General features: G+C 46.0%; 1 protein-coding gene across 1 annotated transcript; it reads left to right on the forward strand.

Annotated features, from left to right (window-relative positions):
* Positions 1-1,245: 1,245 nt before the first annotated feature.
* LOC115463156 (zinc finger protein 282-like) lies at positions 1,246-21,100 on the forward strand. The gene is made up of 5 exons (XM_030193445.1): positions 1,246-1,276; positions 11,236-11,362; positions 20,199-20,315; positions 20,863-21,052; positions 21,094-21,100. The coding sequence occupies exons 1-5, from the start codon at positions 1,250-1,252 to the stop codon at positions 21,098-21,100; spliced, it is 468 nt and encodes a 155-aa protein (XP_030049305.1). The 5' UTR covers positions 1,246-1,249.

Genomic DNA, 21,100 nt, shown 5'->3' on the forward strand with positions numbered 1-21,100 from the left:
TAATCTCTAAAATAGCTGCAATTTAATAGACACCTATATCAGACCAGACAGTTATAGTACAACTTCTACTTTATTTTCAAATATTTTAATCTGTTTTAACAAATATTTAAATACCCCAGATCATTCAACCGCATTCACACAAACACTCTTCCATAAACCTATTCCCACTAATACATCAATAACTAACTGCAAAAAAAAGCCACATCTGAGCAGCTTACCACCCTCAGCTATATTGTGGAAAGCAGAACTCTTTAGTTATATGTGACCACCTTAAGAGTCACGACACTTCCCTCCTGTGATCTAAATCTTTACAAGTACTTTGTGATCCAGATTTGTCATCCACTTTCATTATGCAAAAAGCGTCTTTCATGCAGAGTGTGTCTTTCAAATCCTTAAATTCATGATAATATCCAAGTCCTTGCACATCTTTAATTCAGATGGTTAGCAGTAGTTAAACCAAAATAACTTACAGCCAAACACATATATTCAGTTCGCCATGCTTCTAACCCAGACTCTGGACTTTTTTCCTCAGGGAATTTATCCAAACCTTTTCTGGTCACTTTGACCACATCCTCCTATGCACCATCCTAAGTGGGTAACAAGCAACACGTCAGCCAGCTCACTGCTGTTTGTTTACACCTTCAAAGCGTAGTGAAGCTCTCTGATATTGGGGCTGAGGGATACCCCTGAGGCTAGTTCACAAACAAGTTATTTAATGTCATAGTAACATTAAATAACTTGTAACAGAAATGTTTATCAGCCACGTCGACTAGAGACAGCCATTTCTCATCTATTGAAATGAACAATATGAGAAAGATCTACTTGTGCTAATTGCTGGATATGTGTTACCTAGACTATGCTAGCTTAGAAGCACAAGGAAAGGCTATGTAGGCTGGTCTGGCACTACACTTCCACGGGAACCCCGCAGGACCTGTGTCCATCCCCACATAGCTAATCCCATTCCTGTGCAGCTCTCCAGTCTGGGCCAGTGTGTACAGGCTCAGCTCCTCTGGTGTCAGTACTAGGAGGGTGCAGTAGATGGCAGCAGTCAGAAGGCGCTGTTCCCTCCCTCTGATCATCCAGCCTCCTCCTTGATCTGTTCTCAGACTTCCCCCTCCCTCCTTAGTTCCATGATTTATGTCTGTCTGACTCTGAAGCCATTAGAAAAGAAGCTGAGCCTCCACTGACCCAGCCGTACAGGAGTGAGGGAGTCATGGCTGGAAATGGTGCTGTGGAGAAGGGCAGGAGAATGGCTGCAGGGCTTTGTGCTCAGCAGGTAGGAGACTGGCAGGGGATGCAGTGCCAGGCAATGTCATGCAACCTCTGATACACAAGCAGAAGAAGAAATGAGCCTGGCACTGCTCGATTTATGACTTAATCAATTTTTGCTTTCTATGATCTCTTTAGATTCACCTTCCTTCCTCCTTCCTCTCTTCTGCTTCCCGCTTTCCTTGCTCTATTTTCAGCCTCCTATTTGGATTCAGATCGCAACATAAACGTCTGAGAGGAAAATAAAGTTTAAATCCTTCTGGAGCCCTTTTAATAAAAATGCTATCGTTTGCAGTTTCTTCGGCTCAACGTGGGATTTTACCATCAGCAGCTGCAAATTTTATGTGGCACCTTTTGAGGTGGGGGCTCCCACTATTTCTGTTGCAGGTTGTGCATTAACGTTCCCATGAGCACGTGATTCCTGCTGAAAGTTAACATGATGAGACAACTTACTGTCCCCTATTGAGGAAGTGGCAAGTGGTCCCACGCTAACAGTGCACCAACCTCCACCCTCCCCCCCATCCCCGCCGCCGCTCCCGCCCCCTCCATATCTGCTGCCTGCAGCGCTTTCACACGGAGGTGAGAGGTGCTGTCAGGTCAGTGCAGGGGGCCCAGCACGGAGGGGGGAGGGAGCGGCGGCGAGGAGGGTAGCTGGAAATCTCGCCTGTTTTAACGGGCTTAATGGCTAGTATATGAATAATTTATTAATAGTAGTAGTACCATTTTCGTGGTTCTAGAGGTCTGTTTGAGAATTTACCAGTGACAATAGGGATTTTTGCTTTGTTTAACAAGCAATTATTGGTATTAATTGGCACTAATTAGAATTTATGCACACTACTCGCTAAGCGTATTCTGTAAAGTAGTCTAAGTAAATTCTGCCACGCGGATATCAAAAGGGGTCGTGGGTGGGTCGTGGGAGTTCCTAAAATGTATAGAATAACCCGTTCCGCTCCTAAAGTTAGGCCTGGGTATTTACACCAGGTTATTATTAGTGTAAATGACTGCGCCAAAATTTTAGTCGCGTGGACGTCGCTACATGTATTTTGTAAATCGCGCCTAACTTTAGGTGTGGTTTATAGAATATGCGTAGTCACGTTTTCCATCTGCACTGATTTTTTTTTGGCGCCATTATATAAAATCTGGCCCTAAATGCTTAACAGACTCAGGACTAATGTCAGGAAGTATTTTTTCACGGAGAGCTGGTGGAGATGAAAACGGTAATGGAATTCAAACACGCGAAGGATAAACACAAAGGAATCCGGTTTAGAAGGAATGGTTTCATGGAATCTTAGCGAAGATTGGGTGGCGACGCCGGTAATTGGGGAAACAAAACGGGAGCTGGGCAGACTTCTACGGTCTACACCCTGATTGTGACTAAATAGATAGGGATGGGCTGGAGTGTAAATTTTAAGAGGCTTCAACGTTAGCTTCAGAACTTAGTACAAGAACAGTACTGGGCAGACTTCTATGGTCTGTGCCCTGAGAATGGCAAGGACAAATCAAACTCGGGTATACATATAAAGTAACACATACCATGTAAATGAGTTTATCTTGTTGGGCAGATTGGATGGACCGTTCAGGTCTTTATCTGCTGTCAGTTACTATGTTCCTCTTTGGGGTTCTACTTGGAATGTTGCTACTAATTGGGAATCCGGAATCTTGTAACTCTTTAGGATTCCAGAATCTTCAGAACTTTTAGTACAGGAACAGTGCTGGGCAGACCCTGCCGCTTTAGCCTTTCCTCATAGGGAAGTCGCCCCATCCCCTTTATCATTTTCCTCACCCTTCTCTGCACTTTTTCTAATTCCACTATATGTTTTTTTGAGATGGAGCGACCAGAATTCCACACAATATTCGAGGTGTGATCGCACCATGGAGTGATAAGAAGGCATTATAATGTCCTCATTCTTGTTTTCCATTCCTTTCCTAGTAATACCTAACATTCTATTTGGTTTCTTAGCCGCCGCCACTGAGTAGAAGGTTTCAACGTTTCGTTAACAATAACACCTTTCCTGGTCCGTGACTCCTAATGTGGAACCTTGCATTACATAGCTATAGTTCGGGTTCCTCTTTCCCACATGCATCACTTTGCACTTGCTCACATTAAATATCATCTGCCATTTAGATGCCCAGTCTCCCAGTCTCGTAAGGCCCTCTTGTAATTTTTCACAATCCTTTTGCGATTTGACAACTTTGAATAACTTTGTGTCATCAGCAAATTTAATTACCTTACTAGTTACTCCCATCCTAGAAGCATAGACCCCAGGGGAACCCCACTATCTACCCTTCTCCATTGAGAATACTGACCATTTAACCCTACTCTCTGTTTTCTATCTCTTAACCAGTTTTTAATCCAGATTAGGACACTACCTCCTGTCCCATGACTCTCCAATTTCCTCTGGAGTCTTTCATGAGGTAATTTGTCAAACGCCTTTTGAAAATCCAGATACACAATATTGACTGGCTCGTCTTTATCCACATGTTTGTTCAGCCCTTCAAAGAAATGTAGTAGATTGGTGAGGATGTGATTATTCATTCCACTGGCAATTTTGGGGTTCTAATAAGGTTCAGAAATAAATTGAATGCAATACTTCTTCAAAATAGAAGAAAAATGCCAATTTTAATTTAAAGAGATCTAGGAACAACATAAGCAGTAAGAATTGGGAAAATAAAGGAACTAAAAATGCCTGAAAATATAAATAAAAATGTGTGTATGGTAAAAACCAGTATACGAATGAAATGAATCAATATCTAAAAGAAAGGATATAATAGAGAGGCCAAGGGCTCCTTTTACAATGTGCCATTACTGATTAGCACGTGCTTAATGCGAAGAAGCCCTTGGGAATTGAGTGGACCTCTTTGCATTCAGGGCGCAACTAATTGGTAATGCCACTTTGTAAAAGGAGCCCCAAGTCTGTTATCAGCTTGTAAAAACTTTCTTGTTTTTAACAAATTATCATAGATGCTAAACTTGGAGGCTCATTTTCAAAGCACTTAGCCTCCCAAAGTTCCATAGAAACCTATGGAACTTAGCCTCCCAAAGTGCTTTGAAAATATGCCTCATAGTCTCCCCCCCCCCCCCCCCCGATTGTATATAGGTTTCCCAAAGTTGGGTGGACAATTTTGGGTGCGGATCGAAGATCCACGCCCAAAATGATTGGCTTAATTGATGCTAACAGTCAGTAATTGGAATTATCAGGTACTTAATTGGCAGCCATTAGGAGCTACATATGGATCTGCCCTGCATCCTGTTCTATAACATGCAAGCCTAAATTGTATGGTGCATAACTCCAAAGGGAGTATTGGCAAAGGAGGGACGTGGGCAGGTCAGGGGCGTTCCCGGAATTTAGGCATAGTGTTATAGAATTGGGGACGGACTGACCGTTTGGGCAACCGGGCAGTGCCCGAAGACCCAGAGGCTCTGCCCTCCGAGCCTCAATGATCCCTTCCCAGTCCCACTTTGAAGGACCCTGGTGGTCATTGCCTCTGCGGGGGCAGAACAGAATAACACTGCTGCTATTCTGCCCGGCACCACCGCGTTTTAAAAATGGCTACCTAGACTTCCTGCGGCAGGCTCGGCACACATTTTTTTTTTTAGATTGTAAGCTCTATCGAGCAGGGACTGTCTCTCTGTGTCGTTCTGAATGTCCCATCAAATTTCCCAAGAAAAGCAAAACATCCACCCATAAAGGCACAGGAGTAAAACCAGCAGTGGATTATCTGTTCGGGGTCAGGTGGAAACTCTGGGATGAGAACAGCTGCAAGACATCCAGTTCCAATAGGACAGTCCTGGTTATAAACTCACATCCCAAAGCAGTGTGGGATCTGTAGTCTCTGAGCCTACCTGTTGAAAAATCAGCACTGCAGGTCCCATAATGCATTGGATGGGCTGGTCAGAAATCCAGGACTGGTCTATAGTCTCCCTCCGGGAACTGGGTATTTAGGCAGCTCTGGATGTGAAAGGTTTGTGCCTTGGGAAGATCACTCCATGCTACTTTCCAACTTGTCTCACACTACAGCTGCCACATTTTCACCCACCTTTTCACTGCTGCTTTTAGCTCCTAGCCACTACTCAGTTGCCCTCCCCTTGTCCCTTCCTTCCTTCTCACCCAGTACTGCCCTCACCCGTAACTGTCTTGTCTGTCTGTATTATTTAGATGGTAAGCTCTTTTGAGCAGGGACTGTCTCTTTGTATCAGGTGTTCAGTGCTGCGTGCGTCTGGTAGCTCTATACAAATGCTAATAATAATAATAATAATTTTTAAAACACGGCTGCGATGGTGGGCAAGAAAGAGTGGGGTTCTTTCCTGCCCCCCCTCCCCCCCCTTAGAGGCCACTAGACCACCAGAGCCCTTCAAGGTAGGACTGGAAAGGGCCTACTGAGGCTTGGGGGGCTGTAGTGTGTGGGAGGGAGGTGGTGGCGGTGGCAACACGGCAGCAGAAGGGGCGGTGGGCAGCAGTGACCCTCCTTGCTCGGGGGCCCAGGCCACTGTCAGTCTGCCCCTGTATAGAATATCTGCAGATTCACACCTGTCATTAGTTGGGCACCAGCATTTACACCAGCTTTTGGCAGGCGTAAGTGCTCACGCCCAAAGGTAGGCGCAAGATGCATGCTAAGCTAGTATTCTGTAAATGTTCCGTGTAGAGGGCCCCTTTGAAGGGCTTAGCGCAGATCTTCTCGGTGACTAGCTTTAAGCGCCATTTATTGAATTTCCCCCAATATTACATTCTTATAAAAATACAGACTGTAATAGTGAGGTGTTGCTAGACTGTGTTGATTGGTCGGAGAAACTAATAAATAGACGTTCCTTAGTGTGGCAACAGATCAATTCAGGACAAGTGGGTTATGCCCGTCTATCTGCAGTTGGACATAAAGTTGCATTGTGCCTTAAGTCCTGATGCTCAGTGTCGCCTCCCATCTCCAGCCGGTGGTGCATGTGTCTAACGACTTCTCCTGGTTTTGGGCCTTGACTCCTGTTCCTAATCTCTGGGGGTTTAGTGGCTGGTCTGGGCTACCTTGGGAACACCTAGTGGTGCTAGGTCCCCCCCCCCACCGTGGTTGTCGTTTGCCTGCCTTGGGTCTCCTTCCTCAGAAAAAAAAAAGGTGGCTCAGTAGCAAGGCAGTGCTCAGTTCCCGATCTGCATTTAAGCAGCGAAGCCTCCAGGTCGGCACAGGGGAGTTCTTCCTTGGCAGAATTTTGGCCTTTGACGGAGAGTACCTCATTGCAGCTCTCTCCGAGACAGCTAAATGCTGTCCCCAGTGCAGGGCACGGAAGTCGGTGGAGGGAGCTTGGCGGGTGCGGTGCCCCCAACAGCCAATGGTGCGGCTTTTACTCTGGATGCAGCCAGTGTGGGAAAAACAGCTATGTTGGTTCCCCACGTGCAGACCTCAGGATCTCCCTTGCGGTGTGCCCTGTGCGTGCACAGCCAGCTTCCGACGCATGTCCTCCCTCGGAGCGGGGGATTGTTCCAATTGAATGGCAGCAAGGGGAAGTTCCTTTTCACCTGAATTTGTGCTGCTTATGCATCAAGCTTTCCTTTTGAAGCGAGGACTGCCTTTTCCGGACCTTCTTTTGGTTTCTTCCCATCCCCTTTAGCCTCCAGTTTCTCAAAGCTCCAAAAGGGTGCGTTTGCAGGTGCAGGCTGACTAGGGGTCTGTGGGGTCGGAGGGCCTATCCGTTGGCTCCTTCTCATTTCTGATTTCTGTGCTCATGGGGATCCCTTGGAGGAAGGGAAGCTCCCTACTGAGGATGAGGATGTTCCACAGTTGTTCCACAGGAAGGACTCTGGATATTTTCCACAAGGGCTTTGGATATTCTCCATATCATGCATTGCCTCTAATCCCATCATATCGGGCACCAAAAGGCCTGCTAAGACCTTTCACATCCATGAGGCCATGCTCAAGTTGATTGACGCCCATGGGAGCAGCCTGACACTGGTCTGAAGGTTGCGCGGTGACGTCTGAGGTGGTGGAGTCCCGCAGGCTCCTGGCCGTGGATTCTTTGGTCACTGCTGTGACTAAGAAGACCAAAGTTAGGTATGCAGGACCCTAAGATTGAGGCATCTTTGAAGTCTTTCTTTGAGGTGTCGGCCCTTGCCCTGCAGGTGTCTGTTGCCGGTTCCTATGTGTCTCAAGTCTGTCTGAGAATGGTCCAGCAAGCTGCGGACTCCGCTGGGGGCACGGATCCTGGATCTGTGAATTTGCCGTTCCTGGAAATAGGCTCGGGCTTTTCGGCTGATGGTCTATAGGATATTTTTCAAGTGTCTACTAAGCAGATGGCTCTGGTGGTCTCGGCTAGGTGGTCCTTGTGGCTGCGGAACCAGGCAGCGGATATGGCATCTAAGTCCACACTCACTAAGATCCCTTTTCGAGGAAAGGTTCTGTTTGGAGAGGATCTGGAGAAACCGGTCAAGGACTTGGGGGAGTCCAGGTCTCACCATCTGCCAGAGGACAAGCTGAGGCCGTCTGCTCATTCTTCTCAGTCACGCTTTCTTTTTCGGGACTCTCGGCATTATAGACCGGGGCTGTGTCTGGATTTTCCAGATGTCATTATCAGTCTAAGCAGTCTTCCTTTTTGGGGGGACAAGAGGGCAGGCGGCCAGCCCTCTAGGGCATCCTTTACCCCTCGTTTGTTGCAATGAAGGTGTCCAGGGTCCCTCCCCGGTTCTCAGCGAGGCCGTTTTTTGGCTTTCTCCAGGAGTGGACCCATGTCACTTGGGACCAGTGGATACTGGAGATCTTAAGGGATGGATGCAAGCTGGAGTTCGCTTACCCTCTCGCAGATTTTTTCTTGGAATCTCCCTGTGGGCTGCATCCAAGAGGGCCGCAATCAGGGACACTTAGGAAGGGGTCCTTCATTCGGGTGCCGTGATTCCAATGCCAGGGACGAGGTAGGCCTGGGGAGGTATTCCATCTATTTTGTGGTTCCAAAGAAGGACATTACCCTTTCATTTGATTCTCAACATCAAACAGGTCAACAGGACGCTCAAGACCCTTCAGTCCATGATTGCATCTGTCCAGCCAGATGAGTTTCTTACCTCCATGGATCTCAGGAGGCGTATTTTCACATCCTAATTTGGCCTCCTCACCAATGGTCTTGGGCAGGCATTTTCAGTTTCAGGTCCTGCCTTTTGGCCTTGCAACAGCCCCCAGAACCTTTTCCATGGTGATGGTGGTGACCTTCCTCCGCTGCCAGGGCATCAGAGTGCATCCTTACCTGGATGACTGGCTGATAAGGGCTTCCTCGTATCGAGACAGCTTGGAGGCAGCCTCCAGGGTGGTGTTGCTTCTTCATTCCTGTGTGATCAACTTTTCCAAGAGTCAGCTAGTTCCCTCTCAGGCTCTCAACTACTTGGGAGCCCGTTTTGACACACGGGCAGGGAAGGTTTTCCTACCCTCCTTCAAGATTCAGAAGCTCCGGTCCCAGGTTCGTCATCTTTTGAGCCTACCTTCTTACCATGTGTGGGACTATATGCAGGTGCTGGGTTCCATGGCAGTGATGCTGGACATGGTGCTCTGGGCTTGGGCACAAATGAGTCCACTTTAGGCCTCCCTGCTCCTTTGATGGTCTCTGCTCCATCAAGATCTTTTGGTCCGTGTTCCTTGGATATGTGTGGCAAGGAACAGCATGTCATGGTGGTTGGTTCAAGGCAACCTCTCACAGGACAAGTCCTTGGCAGCCCCAGATTGGTGGTGGTCACCACGGATGCCAGTCTTTTGGGCTGGGGTGCTCATAGTCTGCATCTTGTGACCCAGGGTGAGTTGTTGGCGGTGGAGGCGGTTTGGCCTATCAACCGTCTGGAACTCCAGGCAATTCATAGGTCTCTGGAGGCGTTTGCCTCTGTGATTCATCATCAGCCTGTTTGTGTACTTTCAGACAATGCGATAGTGGTGTTTTATGTCAACATGCAAGGGAGCATTCGGAGTGCCTCCCTGGCCTTGGAGACTCATCTTCTCTTCTTCTGTATAGAGAGGAAACTTCTGGAGATCTCAACAGTGCACATTGTGGGGTGTCTCACACTCAGGTGGATTTTTTCAGCCGGCATATGTTGGAGCCAGCGGAATGGGAACTTTCCAGTCACACCTTTGCCCTCACAACCTCAATGTGGAGTCTTTGGACTTCATGTTGAAGGGGAACAATGCCAAGCTCCCATGCATCTTCAGCCGCTGGAGGGAGCTGGCTCTCTGGGGGTGGACGCTCTGCTTCCACAGTGGCCATCCGACTCTCTCCTCTATGTGTTTCCTCCCTGGCTTATGGTGAGCAGGGTGCTGAGACAACTGACTTGCCATCCAGGCCAGGTGATTCTAGTGGCCCCAGACTGGCTCAGTCGGCCGTGGTATGTGGATCTCATTCATTTCCTGGTGGACTATCCCCTTCCTCTCCCTGGGGCAAAGGGCCTTCCTCGTCAGGGGCCCATTCTGATGGATGACCCGCCTCACTTTGGTCTTACAGCATGGCTATTGAGCGGTTGCACTTGAGGAGGAAAGGATATCTGGATACAGTCATCACTATTCTTTTGCAGGCGAGAAAGTGGTCAACTTCCGCGACCTATGCCAGGATATGGAGACTTTTTGAGTCTAAGTGTGGTGAGTGAGCTCTATCTCCCCTCCGGGCTTCTCTCCCTCAGATTATGACCTTTTTTCAGGATAGCTTCAAGAAAGGCCTGGCCTTGAACTCGCTGAAGGTCCAGGTGACGGCCTTGGCCTGTTTCAGGGAGCAAGTGAACAATTCCTCGTTGACTGCTCATCCAGATGTGGTCAGATTCTTGAGGGGCTTTAATCACTTGCAGCCGCCTCTCCAGCCCATTTGTTATCAATGGGATCTTAATTTGGTCCTGAAAGGTCTTCGGGTGGCTTTTTTTGGGCAGCTTTGAGGAGCTACTCTGAAGGATGTGACGCTTAAGATCGTCTTTTTGGTGGCTGTTGCATCAGCCAGGTGTGTGTCGGAGCTTCAGGCACTCTCATGTCAGGACCTTTTTCTTGGTTTTTACGGAAGGAGGGGTTTACATTTGTACCATACCTTCCTTTCTACCTAAGGTGGTCTCTCCATTTCACGTTAATCAGGCAGTGCTTTTCCTGCCTTTCACAAGGAGAATTATGGATTGGAGTTTTCCTGGCTTCGTTTTCTGGAAGCAGGAATCCTGCTGTTTCTTCTGCAGCTGAAGACAGGTGATGGAAAAGAAAATAGATGAAGTCTGGGGAGGGGTTACATCAGCGAAAGAGACTGGGTGAAGGGTGGGGGAGGGGGCGGTTACATAAGTGAGACTGGGTGAAAGCTGAAGAGGGGACAATGCATCATCATATTTTACCAGTATTTGACAAACATACGGCACAATACGACAGAGCATGTTGTGGCCCTCTGGATGTTACAAAATATAAAATGTGGCCCCCGACAGAAAAAGGTTGGACAAGCCTGCTCTGAGTGCTCCTAGGTTTGTTTCAGCAGGGGAGGCAAGGAACCAAAGACAAAAATTTGAACTGTACACAGCGTTTTATATCCTTAGCTAGTTCCCTCCAAAACAAATCTTCTCCCTTCATTTTCATACTGGTCACTGGTAAAACACCCCCTCTCTAGCAACCAGTCATGTCATGGTTGGGTAAAAGAATATTATTCCGGAAGAGCCTCTAGGTGTCACTGCGAGCACTCATAAGCAGGACCATAGAGTCTCTACACATAGGTGCCCAGATGTTGCCTGGTAGGAACCCATTCTACAAAGAATCATATGCTTACTTTTCTTTATATAATACTAGCTGGTGAAAGTGTGTCCACCTAAGATCATAGGCTTGCAAACCCTGGAGTACATAGAGAAAAGTGAATTTAGGACCACAAATGGGGGAGCAAATCTGTCAATTTCTGGGGAACAGGGGTCCTGGAGTCCTAGTGTTAGGACAATAAAGTTATTTGAACTCTAAAGCATTCTGAATTCTTCCACATGTCACTAAGTTTGTTTCTGGTTTGTTTTTCAGGTGCCAGTGACATTTGAGGATATCACTGTCTATTTCTCCCAGGAGCAGTGGGAGTATTTGGATGAAAGCCAGAAGGAGCTTTACAGGGAGGTGATGAAGGAGAATTATAAGACCCTGATCACACTAGGTAAGGACTGTGGGGAAGATGCACTAAAATAAACGAGCCAGTAACGTGGGTTTTAAACTGGTTCTAGCCAGTTCAACGAGCAAGTAGTAAACCTTGCCATACACAAAAGGGTTCTCCGAACCTTTTTCCGATCACGGTAGCAACTAATGAAAACGGAATGCAGATGAGCAAATTAGTATTATAATGTGTACAAATCGTATTATAATGAGATGCACAACCGTTTTCCGATCCCCTCACTGTGGAAAACCTAACGGGAGGTCTGTACCTCTCGTTGGGGCTGCTGTGAGGGAATCGGAAGGGTGGGGGGAAAACGTCCAAAGTGCTCGTCAGGGACGTTCTTATAAAGTGCCTAACATGGACGTCCTTCACTTAAAAAACAAAAAAGGACGTCCCTGACGAGCACTTGGATGTTCCCCCTCCCCCAGATTTTTGTTGTAGAACTCTTTAGTTTTGAGAAGCAATACAATAGCATAGTACAAAACACATCCATTAACATGAACTAGTACAACTCACAGGTAGACTTGTAGCGCTATAGAAGTAATAAGTAGTAGTAGATATCCCAGAAGCATTTCGAGCAAACAGCAACAGCAAAATATCAGTTTAATAATCTCAAAGACCGCCAGAGAGAACCGGGACGTGTGAGGACGTCCAAATCAAAAAAACTATTTGGACGTCCCTTTCGATTATGCCCCTCCTCCAGGTCTCTCTCAGCCAATCACAGCGCGTTTAGCTGTCACCGGTGTTGGCTAAACACGCTGTGATTGGCTGAGAGAGACCTGGAGGAGGGGCATAATCGAAAGGGATGTCCAAATAGTTTTTTTTGGACATCCCGATGCCGGCGGTGGTCATTTGGGGCAACTCTCACCCCCCCATTGTGCAAACATTCACAACCCGTTTGTCTTTCAGGACAGAAGTTGTTTTCTGGCTGCTGCGTGCCGGGCCAGCTTATCTCCACCTCCAGCGGCAACTATTATTGTTTCAGGGAAAAAAGGGCGGGGAAGAGAAGCCCGGACTGTTGTGACACCTTCCTCTCCCGCCCCCAGAGCCGCGCGTTCCCGGGGAGGAGGGTCTGCAAGGTCAGCCGCAATCCACCCCCTCCTTCCGAGAGTGGGGCGGCAGGGATCACCAGCTGTACCGGTGGCTGCAGCTTGTGCTCCGGCCTGCGGCTCTGACAAGTGCTCGTCAGGGACATCCTTTCTGGACGTCTTTGGCATGCGTAGAGCAGCCAGCATAACGCTTGGCTGCTCTGCGCATGCTCAGCTGGCCGACTGGCTTGGAAGGAAATCCCATGCAAATGAGCTAGCAGCGACCAGCTCATTTGCAAGCGATTTCCTTGATGCATGCCTGTTTCTTACCGATTCGCTAAGGAATCGGTAAGGGAAGGGCTTTAACGATGATTTTAGTGCATCTGCCCCTGTGTTATTTGCATTTTTAGCAGACACGGGCTGATTTAATAAAAGTAATTCAAGACATTTTTCTGTACCTTTTATAGATTAAAAACTTCCAAGTATAATCGCAGACTGTCTCTATCTGATGATGACAGTGTTAGAGCCAAAAATGAGGAACCTTTAGACCATCTTGTGTCTTACCAGCTGAAAGCCAGGGGGGAGAAGAGCATAAATATTTAGGATCTGGCAGCAAACAGATCACAGTGAAACAGCCTTTAAATCTAATCAAAAGTGTGGTCTGGGTTCATTAGCCTCTTATCAACTCATGGCACTGGCATTGGCATTCAATTTAATAATGGCAAAATGTAACAAATGAGGGTATTTCTGATTTCTTTCCCTTTAAACAGCATGACTACAGGGCTGGAATGAGCTGAATCGTCATTGATGGCATTCGGTTTGGACAGGAGCACCGTCTATGGGAGTAGATATGTCGGAGCCACTTTGGGAGGGGGAGAAGTGAGAGGCATGATTCACTTCCCCAATTATATTGAAACCTTTTGACAAACAGCCAAACAAGCCTATCCCTACCTCTCTTATGCCAAATCCCATGGCTGATGGTATCAACAGCATCTCAGCAAGAAACTGATGCCCCAGTGCTGAGAAGCAAACGCGGGCACTAGAAGCCATTAGCGCTGAACTAGCGCCTGCATTAACCAGTACTCAATGCTCAGAGGCCCATAGCGCGGGAAACAATGAACTCGGCAAAGATCAGAGCAAGTAGCATGTAGTCAAAAGGATGTAAATAAAGTCATTTCCTGTTCCCTCCAATGCTCAGAGAACAGCGCACTGAATAAAGGTGCCCTTACCGCCAAAAACCTAGCACGAAGTAGGCGTTAGGGGGGGTTGAAGAGAGATTTCTCAGTGGGGGTGGGGGGCTTAGGATCCTGAGAGCACAACCCATAATGACAGAGGAGACAGGAAGGTGAGCTTAATGCTTGTGCTGTACATGGCAAACGCTCATAGGAAATCGGCATGTATTAAGGTGAAGCTGGAAAATATTTCCCGTGCTAGTGCACACTTTGAAGAATCCTGCCACCCAATTTATTTGCTCTCCTCCCTGCCGGCCTCCACTCCTCAGCGCAGGCTCCTGCTCCTCAATTTGACTGGGCTTCCGCACAAGAGGTGTACTTAACACACAACTCTTGTGCACATGCGCCAGGCACAATCCTCCCCTTTAACTTCCTAATGCTAACAGCACACAGATGGTTTGTATACTATTAGCGTTGAGCATTAGGAAGTGTTTTTATGGCACTGTTCCGTATAGCGCCGGGTTTTAAGCAATGGGCTACCATAACCAATCAGTGTTTACCATTACATTAGCATATATCCAATTAATGGGATTATTGTCAGAATGACCTGTTATGTTAATGAGCGTATATAAGTGATTGTACTTCCTATTTCTTTGGAGTGAGACAGTCACAGCCAGCACCTTTGTGCAAGCAGGGCTGCTCTCCCATGAGAAACCAATCAATTGTATTTGAATTGGCAAATAATCCTATTGCTTTCTCATAAGTGGTTTTGAATAAATAAAAGCACTTGATTGCTTGTATATTCTTTGGAGTCTGAGATATAGAAGTAATTCTTGTGTAGCAATGCTCTGTACTCTCAGTGAGATATCACTGATCTGCTAATAATAGGGAAAGGGAAATGGGACTTGATATACTGCCTTTCTGAGGTTTTTGCAACTACATTCAAAGTGGTTTACATATATTCAGGTACTTATTTTGTACCAGGGGCAATGGAGGGTTAAGTGACTTGCCCAGAGTCACAAGGAGCTGCAGTGGGAATCGAACCCAGTTCCCCAGGATCAAAGTCCACTGCACTAACCACTAGGCTACTCTGCCACCTCCACAAGACTCTTTCCCTTCTCCACCCTCTCACGCCTTCTATTTCACTGGGTAGAAAGGCATTTGCAGCAGCTTTCAGCTGTCCACCTAGTGGAAACTCTCAATGGGCAAACGGGCTTTTGCAGCAGGACTATCCCTGGACCCAACGGAATAGGAGCTGGCGCTGGATACCTTCCTGTTGGTAACTTGGAGGTGGGGCACTCCCTTAATAGATCTCATGGCGACACATTCCACTGCATCTTGGGCAGAAGACGGGAGGTCAGTTCAGAAGGCATGGATGCTCTTTTGAGCCTTGGCCGGAGTCGGCCGTGCTTTGTGTTCCTGCTGTGGCCTCATATAGGATGAATTCTTCACAGAGTCCTTTATCGTAAAGGGTTGGTCATTTGGTTTGCTCCAGATTGGCACAGGAGGGCTTGATTCGTTGTCTGGTAGGCAACTGTTTGCCTTCCTCTGAGTCACAGACTCCTCTGTCAGGATCCCATTTGGATGGAGGATCCCTCCCGCTTTGGTCTTATGGCCTGGCTCTTGAGAGGCTGAAATGGTGAAGGAAAGGATATGCTAGCGATATCATTGTAATTTTACTTCTGACAAGAAACTTTAGCCATGTATGCTCGGGTTTAGCAAGTATTGAAGCATGGTGCTCCGAATGGGCATGGTCTCCATTTTGGGCCTCTTTGCCACACATATTAGCCTTCTTGCAGGATGGTCTTGGTAACAACTCTTTAAGGTTTAGATGATGGCTCATTCCTGTTACCAGGTTTAGATTCTGGATTCCTCATTCACTTCTCATCCAGATGTGGTTCTTTTCTTGAAAGGAGCTTATTATCTTAGGCCTCCTCTTCATTGTCCTCATCCCGAGTGGAAACTTAGTGTGGTTCTGCAGGCTCTAAAAAGAAATAAAGGCTTCCTTTGAACGTTGTATAAATCTGTTATCCATAAGATGGTGGACTACTGTGTAACTCCTAAGATGCCTACACTTCTCTCTGTAGAGCAGAGTCTGGCCAGCTCTGTAATACAGCAGGGTAAGGTCATCAGGAGTTCATAGGCAGAATTCTAGCAGAAGTTCTTATCTAACATTCCAACTGGAAGCACAGCAAAAGGGAGAGGTGACGAAGGAGGTGAAACATGCCCTAGAGCTATCATGTGCAGCTTTGTGGTTGGGATGGTGAAGTTGGTTTTGCAGGAACAAGTATAGCCAGATGTTGTTTTTAGATAAGGGAGGCAGCGGCATAAACAGCAGACGTGAGAACTGTCACGTACACACAATTAGATACAAGTATAAAAGGAATGCCTTGTTACTTCAGAAACAGGAACTTTGCTAGCACTGAGAAGCGATTTGCTTCAGGACTGGTCTAGTTCCTCTCACAGGAAGAAAGAGACTCTTTTTGCATGTACTACTTATGTACTGTAATTGGCAAAACAGCAATTAGATGTCTATTCCTGTATGTACAATAAATTTGCTTCTATGACAAATTCATGATTAGCTAATGGTGTATCTCTTCCTTTGATCTTTAGGATCAACCTTTGAAGTGGCTACTTTGAAAGATCTTCCTCTCAAATCTCACCTTCTAGTAGCTGTTGCCTTGCCTCGTGGAGTTTGAGTTACAGGCGTGGTCGGGCAGAGATCCGTTCCTTCCTTTCTCGGATTCAGGAGTGACTTCATACCTTTCCTTCTTGTCTTCCCAGGGTGGTTTCAGTTTTTCATATTAGCCAGCCTTGCTTTCTGCCCTCTTTTTTTTTTTTTTTTTTAGTTTTAAACAATTTTATTGATGACCTATCACAGACAATACAATATTTATACGCTATGTTCAAGATACATCAGGAAACAAATGAACAACTTGTAATCACAACATAGAGGTAGCCATCACTTTTCTCTTTAGCTTCCTCCCTCTCTACTCCCAGCTATTTCTCTTTTATCCATACCTCTATATCCCTCCCCGCAACCCCCCTTCTGCCCTTCCTTACCCCTCTAATATTTCTCCCCCCTGTAACCTCCCTCCCCCCTTTGTCCACCCCCCTTCCAGGCAGCTACATATCTCCAATCGCCCAGGGAAATTGACCTATTCACTATCTAAAACCTGTAGCTAATTTCGCTGGGTCCAAGCTCAGTCGATTAAGGATGGAACTTCGGGCCCTAGGGGCTAAAGCATTGATATATGATTCCCATATTAAGTAGAATTTACGCTGTGTTTTGGGTTTATAATATGAATCTCGCAGCTCCATTAGTAGCAACGCATGCCACCTGTTGCGCCATTGCCAAAACGATGGTGCCTCTAAATGTATCCAGTTAACTAAAATGCATTTTTTTCCCACGAGACATGCTTTAAAGATTAGCAGGTTATGACTAACGGTACCTTTCCCCTTCAGTAAATCGACCCCCAAAAGGGCCGTTTCCGGTGTCAATGTCACCCTCCGCCCCAGGATTTCGCCTAAGAACTTCGCTATTTGTTCCCAGTAAGCGGATATCGCTGCACAAGCCCACATAGCATGATAATAGTTATGATTGGGATCTCCACACCTACCACAAGCTGATGATTCCGCCCTACCCATTTGATATAATCTTGACAATGAAGTGTATGCCCTGTAAATACTTCTTCCTTGGCATTCCCTCAATTCCGCGCTACTAATCCGTCCCCTGATCTGCCTCAAGCTGCTCCTTAATACGTCTATACTAATCTGTTTCTGTATATCTGCCGTCCACTTCCTGGCCAACTTTTCGAGATTCTTTGGTGGTCTACTCATTAATAACCTTTTGTGCAACATTGAGATAGAAGCTGGATCAGTTGTTGGCGTATCAAAAAGTTCGTCAAATTTGGAGGTCACATCAACTTCCAAAAAGTGTGTAGGCAGCGTGAGAATGTAATGAGAAACCTGTTTAAAGGCGTATGTATCTGCCCATGTGTTAGAATTGAGATTCAAGGAGTCCATGGATTTAAGGCGCCCATCCTTGTCTACAAAGTCCTCCACCATGTGAAGTCCTTTATCTCCCCAGCTCCGGATACGTTTATTCTCTAACCCTGGTTTAAAGTTTCCGTTACCTCTAATGGGTAGCAATCTACTAATATGTGCATCAAAGGACCAGAGCCTTGCCATCTCCCCCCATATCGTCCGCAATGGCTTCACCAACATACTTCTACGAACATAAATAGGCAGATCTAAAGCCTCAGCCTGCAGTACATAATTAAAATGCAGAGGTCGCAACCAATCCGCTTCCATCTGCAATGGGGTACAACGTGATTCTCCCTTTAGCCAGTCTCTCAGGTGTCGGATCATACAGGCTCTATTATACCACCATAGGTTCAATATGCCAAATCCCCCTCTATTCCATCCATCCATCAGATTTTCCATACTAATCTGTGGCCTTTTCCTATGCCAGAAAAATTTTGAAAGCATACCAAGCAGTTTATTCCAATCGCTTTTGGTGAGGCATAGTGGTAAGGTCTGAAAGTAATAAAGCCACTTGGGAAAGATGATCATATTGAACAGTGAAATTCGGCCTAGCAGTGACACCGGCAGCTCTCTCCATCTCTCCAGAAGCATACTGGTAGCTGAGAACAATTGGGTAATATTCAATTTATACAGCCTCCGCGGATCCCCCGGCAATTGAATACCTAAATATTTAAAGACTTCTTCCGTTCGTTTCAGAGGGCAATTGAGCTGAGACCACTCTGTATCAGACATATATAAAGTCTGAGCTTCAGATTTATCTAGGTTGAGACGAAAACCTGAGTAATCTCCAAATTCTTCGAATATCTCCAAAAGTGCTGCTAGGGAAGTCCGAGGTTCCTGCAAAATCACCAACAAGTCATCCGCGAAAGCTGCCAACTTAAATTGTTCCTGACCCACCTGTACCCCCCTCACCTCTGGCATGTGCACTATGTCTCTAATCAGTGAATCCATGACCAATACAAACAAGAGAGGTGAGAGTGGGCAACCCTGCCGTGTGCCCCTCTCTATCGGAAAGACATCCGAAACTATTCCATTGATCAATACTTCTGCCACTGGCTCCTGGTACAAAGCCTTAATGGCTTCAATAAAATAACCATTTATCCCATAAGCCTCCAGTGCCGCATACATAAAGGACCAGTTAACACGGTCAAACGCTTTTTCAGCGTCGAAACTGCTTTCTGCCCTCTTTTAAGGAAGAGGACTGCAATATAGATTTTCACTTGCTCCGTTGCCTTGATGTTCGTTGAGTGCATCTCCAGTTTTTGCAAGCTACTGATGCTCTCAGGCGGTCTGATCATCTTTTTGTTAGTTTTTCAGGCCTGAATCCGGGGTCATGCAGCATATCAGGTGACTATTTCTCACTGGATTAAAGAGGCTGTTGCTTCTGTGTACCTTTTTTCCGGCAAACAGCTGCCGACTTCTTTTTGAGCACATTCTGTTAGGGCCCTAGCGACTTCTTGGGTGGAATCACAAGTTTTTTTCCATCAAAGGCATATGTAAAGTAGCTACTTGCTTGGAAAAAGATGCATTGAGGACCATTATCTGGATGTTGTGGCTTGAGCATACCCTTCTTTCAGCCATTTGGTGCTCTCTGCAGGAGTTTTGGATTCCCACCCTACATGAGGACTGCTGCGCTACGTCCCACAAGTCTTTGGATTCATCTGCTGCAGGTTCTAAGGAGGAGAAATTATGTCTTACCTGATAATTTTCTTTCCTTTAACCGCAGCAGATGAATCCAGAACCCAACCCTTCTTCAGTGCTTTGTTTTCATGGTTTGTTCATTTCTCTGTTTAGGGAAATGGCTTATTTTGGTGTTTAAAGTTTTTGCTGTTTTCTATTATTTATGCTGCTTCTCCACAAGGAAGGGGATCTATTATTTTATTTTTTGCATTTGTATCCCACATTTTCCCACCTATTTGCAGGCTCAATGTGGCTTACATAATTTTGTTATTACTTTGTCATTTCAGGCTATCAGATATGGTTATTGGTAAGGTGCAGAGATTACGTAAGGGAACTAAGAAGGAAGTGATTAGGGGATAAGTATAGAAGGTGGACTTTCATGACTGGGTGTGTTGGTAAAGTGGATTAGTGAGGCTATAGGTTCTCTTTGTAGGCTTTGTTGAAGAAATATGTCTTCAGAGATTTGTGAAAGTTAGTTATTTCATCGATTGTTTTCAGGTCTGTAGGTAATGTATTCCTTCTGCTTTGTTATGAGAAATACTGACTAACCATGGAGCATACTGTCTAATAAGACAGCGTTCAGTGCTCTTTATCTCCACCTGCTGGTAGATGGTCACAACCCACAAGTCTCTGGATTCATGTGCTGCAGTTAAAGGAAAGAAAATTTTCAGGTAAGACATAATTTCTCTATCTCCTCTTTTGTGCTGGGTTTTATATATCTCTTTCTCACTTCTGCCCTCCCTTCTTAATAATGTTAGATCTCTTCAAGATCATTTGATACAGTGACCCCCCCCCAGACCCCTCTGCTTTATGGTGGATGACAGTAGTAGAACCTCCCCCTCATGAATTACTGCTGTGTATTTTTCTGTGAATATACAAGAAATAAACCTTAATTTTGTTTGTAATTCCTAGGCACAGACCATGAAAGCATCAATCCTGAAGTATTAGCAAGGATTAAACAAGAGAAAGAGCCACATGTCTGGGATCCAAAGGAGTCAGAAGATAGAGGAGTTCCTCACTCATGCACAGGTGAATAATAATAACAAATATTGAGGCAATTCCATACCAGGACATCTTCAGCTAGGCTCCCCGATAAGATGCAATAGGGACGTGTTATACAACACCACCAGGGCATAACCTGATATCCAGAGGGTCTTACATTTACGCACACATGCACAGTTATATCAGTCACAAACCTGGCATAACTGAGGTTGCATAAATGCAGCTGGAACGCTTCATTTTTAGTCAGGTAGACTTGGGAGAGCCATCACTCATCACTGGGAATGTGCCATGAGAAAGAGACCTATTTTGGGGATCTACTGGGCACCTGGACTGGCCACTGTAGGAGATAGGATGTTAGACTCGATGGAGCTTTGTCCAGCTCATCATGGCTTTTCTTATACGAAAGGGTGTTTTTAAATATTGACTTAAATATCATCATATATTCTGTTTGCATCCCTTGCAGTGATGAGCTTGGAAATGTAGGGGGGGGTGTAAAATTTACAAAGGGATATTGTATTACTGAACTGTAACTGTTCTGCTACAATAATGCCCAATGTTCACTTCTTGTATCTAGAAAAAGACAATCCCAGAAACAGTGATACAGAGACATATCTCTGGGAGCTCTGTGCGAAGCCTGAAAAGGAAAAGATGTTATCAGGAAAAGACCAAGAGGAAACTTCTTCCTGTTCTGACTGGGGGAAAAGAGGAAAAAATCAATGGATCTCAGAAAATAAACAAAAAAATTCAACAGGAGGCTCAGCTCTGTGCGAGGACAGTACCAGTAATATCACACATAAATTGGAAGAGCATAG

Source organism: Microcaecilia unicolor, chromosome 1 (genome assembly GCF_901765095.1).
Source record: "Microcaecilia unicolor chromosome 1, aMicUni1.1, whole genome shotgun sequence".
NCBI classification, from domain to species: Eukaryota; Metazoa; Chordata; class Amphibia; order Gymnophiona; family Siphonopidae; genus Microcaecilia; species Microcaecilia unicolor.

Excerpts from the sequence above, each read along its gene's own strand:
- LOC115463156 (XM_030193445.1), top strand. The coding sequence starts at position 1,250 with ATGGCTGCAGGGCTTTGTGCTCAGCAG. Across the intron at positions 1,277-11,235 it reads CAGGGCTTTGTGCTCAGCAG|GTGCCAGTGACATTTGAGGA; the intron begins GTAGGAGACTGG and ends TTTGTTTTTCAG. Across the intron at positions 11,363-20,198 it reads TAAGACCCTGATCACACTAG|GCACAGACCATGAAAGCATC; the intron begins GTAAGGACTGTG and ends TGTAATTCCTAG.